The 3,783-nt window shown below is 47.7% G+C and overlaps 1 protein-coding gene across 1 annotated transcript in view; it reads left to right on the forward strand.

Moving 5' to 3' along the window:
• The first annotated feature begins 1,315 nt into the window (after positions 1-1,315).
• LOC134066211 (CD166 antigen homolog A-like) overlaps positions 1,316-3,783 on the forward strand; it is a 28,714-nt gene continuing 26,246 nt past the window's right edge. The window contains exon 1 of the mRNA XM_062521460.1: positions 1,316-1,553. Within this exon, the coding sequence (XP_062377444.1) occupies positions 1,502-1,553 (52 nt within the window). The 5' untranslated portion in view covers positions 1,316-1,501. The remainder of the gene's footprint in view (positions 1,554-3,783) is intronic.

A 3,783-nucleotide genomic window follows, 5' to 3' on the forward strand; every position in this document is an offset into this window, starting at 1 on the left:
CACACACACACACACACACACAGACTCTCACACACATAAACACACACACAGTCTCTCTCTCTCTCTCTCTCTCTCTCTCACACACACACACACACACACACACACACACACACACAAGCACACACTATTCCCCTCCCCTACTCCCACATGATGAAAAAAAGACATCATGGCCACAGCATTCCTGCTCTCTCCCTCTCTCTCTCACTCACCAATGGCCCCAACACACTTTTAGCACACGCACACACGTCTCCCTCCCATACCCACACTTTCTCTTTCAAACAGATACACTTGGAAGGTTATTTTAACAGAGGATGCCAACGCCAACGGACTCTCTTGACCTCAAACACACACACACACACACACACACACACACACACACACACACACACACACACACACACACACACACACACACACACACACACAATTCACCATTTATAGCCTAATGTAGCCTAGAACTCAATGTCTCTGGCGTGAGTATGGACTCTGCTGTGAATATTAACTGAAAGGGAAATGTTCTGAGTTTACGTGCAGCCTCTCTGGTGGAGGTGAGAATGGGGTTGAGAGTGCTGGTAATGGGCATGCCCACTCCGTCCGGACACCCCACCACCTCACAAGGCTGGACACAGGAGCAGAGAGGCCAGCAGGGGCCACAGTGAAATGTAAATCACACACACACACACACACACACACACACACAGCAGATTGGATTGGAGACATTATAATGAAATCTTTATATTAATGATTTAATTAACATGCATTATGTATATCTACTCCATGATAAATGGCAATAGCCTGGCGTCGAATTCTGAAGCAGATGAATACTTGGACTGTTTCAGCAGCCCATCCATAACGCACCGCAGTTAATCTGCAGGAGAAGGACCTGGTCTTAGTCCACGATTTCCCCTGAAACGCGCATGAAATAACAATTAATAACGGGCTAACTCGGTTTCCTGAGATATTGAACAGTAAAAGAAGTTACTGCTGTTTGTTGTGCATGCAGAGTGCGCCTGCTTCCTACAGCGCATCAGGTGTTTAAGAATCATCACCAGCGCAACTGCCCCAGCACGTTTGTCTGAATCACCCCAGCTTTACACACCGCTGCACATGAAATAAATACATTTCCCAGAGATGAAGGGTCCGGCACGTAAAAAAGGTTTCGATAATGATCCGTGTCGCTGGGTGGTGGGGTTGGGGTGGGGAGCTCGGTTGGTCGACGGTGGGATCTGAACAGGGTGTGTGTGTAAGGCGGAGCCTCAACCCCCGCCCCCCTCCGCCAATCTCCCCTCTACTCCTCTCCGACTTTTCTCACTGAACCTGCAGGTGGGCGCCGGGAGCATGTGCAGAGACTGAAACATCTGTCCAGAGATTGCCAGCGAGCTGAGAAAAACACCTGATCCCAAAAAAACACTGTTACAGCCGGTAGCGCTTTGTAGCAATTTAACATTTCTAGCAGTTTTAGTGACTTTAGATTGAGAAGAGGACCTCTGCTTTTGCGAGAATGCATTCTGCTGCGATTTTAGCGGGAGTCTTTCTGTCGCTTCTCCATCAAGGTAAGTTATTGAATTACTAATGTAGCCTAGGCTACCTATAGTTAATGTTTAAAGAAATTGCCTTTGACACTATTGTTGTAGCCTATTTTGACGGGATATTGATTTGATCGCAATGTTTGCCAATTTCATCCAGCTGCTTCTCAAATTTAGCAACAATTATCCTATTGAATTAACATTTAGCCTACGTTACACCCCCAAGTTAGCATTCCCAAGTTACCCATTATATTAAAGGCTGCCTGAGAAAAACATTTATCAATAGCTTGTTATCAATCGATTGAATTGGGTCTTTAATTGGAATTGAACCGGTCATCATCCGTTGGGGTAGGCTACAGCCCTCCCGTGGTTACACATCGTCCGTCCCGATATCCACGTCGGTGTTCACAAGTAGTTACTAGTTGCGCACTGCCGATATGTTGGCCATGGCTCTGTGTTTGCTGTTGGGATTTGAATAGTGAACAGATAAAACATGACTCATTAGGGGCGGATTTACCGGATCAGTGGCAGGTCATTCAATTGACACCGATGACATCCCTGAAATTGAACAGGTGGGATGAAAAAAAGTTGTAGCCTAAACGGAAGCCGCAGGATAGACAAAAGATCTCAAATAGCCGGATATTGTTCGCAGTTTTTTAACGTGGGCTATATAATCATGCTTTGGGGTCAGGTATCAACAACACCTGGGCAGCTTCTGTGCTCTTGGTGTGAACAGGTGAAAAAGACCGGTCATATCACTTGTCACTGATGTGTCCCGTTGCCAAGCTCACTCGTCATATTTTTTGATATGTGAGATACACAGAGGCTTGGTCACTGATAGGCTACCCACCTGGGCAGCAGGTGTGGCTGCTTTTCTGTCCAGTAATTATGGCTGATTGGTTTGAATTTGTGACCGTTGAGGTCAGGGGCCCTTTAGTTGCGACTTACAAATGCCTGAGAAAAACACCATCCGGGTGCAAAGTCTATTGGCTTCCACTGTCCTGTCTCTTCTGCTTGGCTGCTATCTCAACCCCCCGCCCCATTAAACTGCCTGATCCCAGGCAGGCAAGGCCACTCCCTTTCTCCAACCCCTAGCCAGGATCTGCTCTTCTGTTACACTAAAGTCCCTGGTAATGACTGGACGACAGAAGCCTCAGTGCTTAATGTGCAGTGTGCATGCTAGCTTTGCTTTGCTTTGCAGCCTCCAGAGAAAGGCAAACAAAAAGACGCTGTGTACGCTTGAGAGTGTGTGTTAGGTGTGTGTGTGTGTGTATGTGTGTGTGTGTGTGTGTGTGTGTGTGGTTGTGTGTCGTTAGACTTCAGGCAGCTGTGACAAACAGCATAGCGCAGATGGGAGAGATGAACAGAACTGAGGTGGGGGTTCAGCGATGTGCCTTGGGTGAAGCATCTGGTTTTTGGTGTGTGTGTGTGTGAGTGTGTGTGTGTGTATGTGTGTGTGTGTGTGTGTGTGTGTGTGTGTGTGTGTGTGTGTGTGTTCGTGTGCCCCTCCCCCACCACCCCGTCACACCTGGTCTTACGGGCTAAGGTGGAGAAACAGGGAGCAGGGCCTCTTCATTTGCTAATGGTTTAGATACCACCACATATTCACACACACACACACACACACATAGCCTACACACACATGAGGCTTACCCCCACACACACACGCACGCATTCATGCATGCATGGCTACACCCCCACACACACATACAGTTGTGCACGCATGCGTACCCCCCCACTCCCCCACCCCTGAGTGGAGCCGAGGGTTCTTTGTTCCTGGTGGGCTGTTCCTGCTGTCTGGTTAATGCCTCATCGTGTTTGAACATCCGCTCTCCCTGGTGTAACGGGTTTTCCCTGTCTGTCTGTCTGTAGTCATCTGCCTGTCTGAGTGTTAATGGTGAACTCTCCCTGAGTGTGTGTGTGTGTGTGTGTGTGTGTGTGTGTGTGTGTGTGTGTGTGTGTGTGTGTGTGTGCGTGTATGTGTCTATCTATCAGAAGTGATATTTTGTTTGATGTTTACTGAAATAAATGTAGGTTAGAGGCTGTTTCTGTCTGAGACTCACCTATGAAAAGTGGTTGGGGGTGTGTGCGTGTGTCGTGGTGTTTTCAGCCTTGAGTGTGTGTGTGTGTGTGTGTGTGTGTGTGTGTGTGTGTGTGTGTGTGTGTGTTTTAAATAGGAGGTAGTGGAGCTGATCAGTGTGTGGATCTTTGTGTGGTGTGTATGTGTGTGTTGTGATATTGTGTGTAATCTCCCTTA

The sequence above is a fragment of the Sardina pilchardus genome, chromosome 19, assembly GCF_963854185.1.
Source record: "Sardina pilchardus chromosome 19, fSarPil1.1, whole genome shotgun sequence".
NCBI lineage: Eukaryota > Metazoa > Chordata > Actinopteri > Clupeiformes > Clupeidae > Sardina > Sardina pilchardus.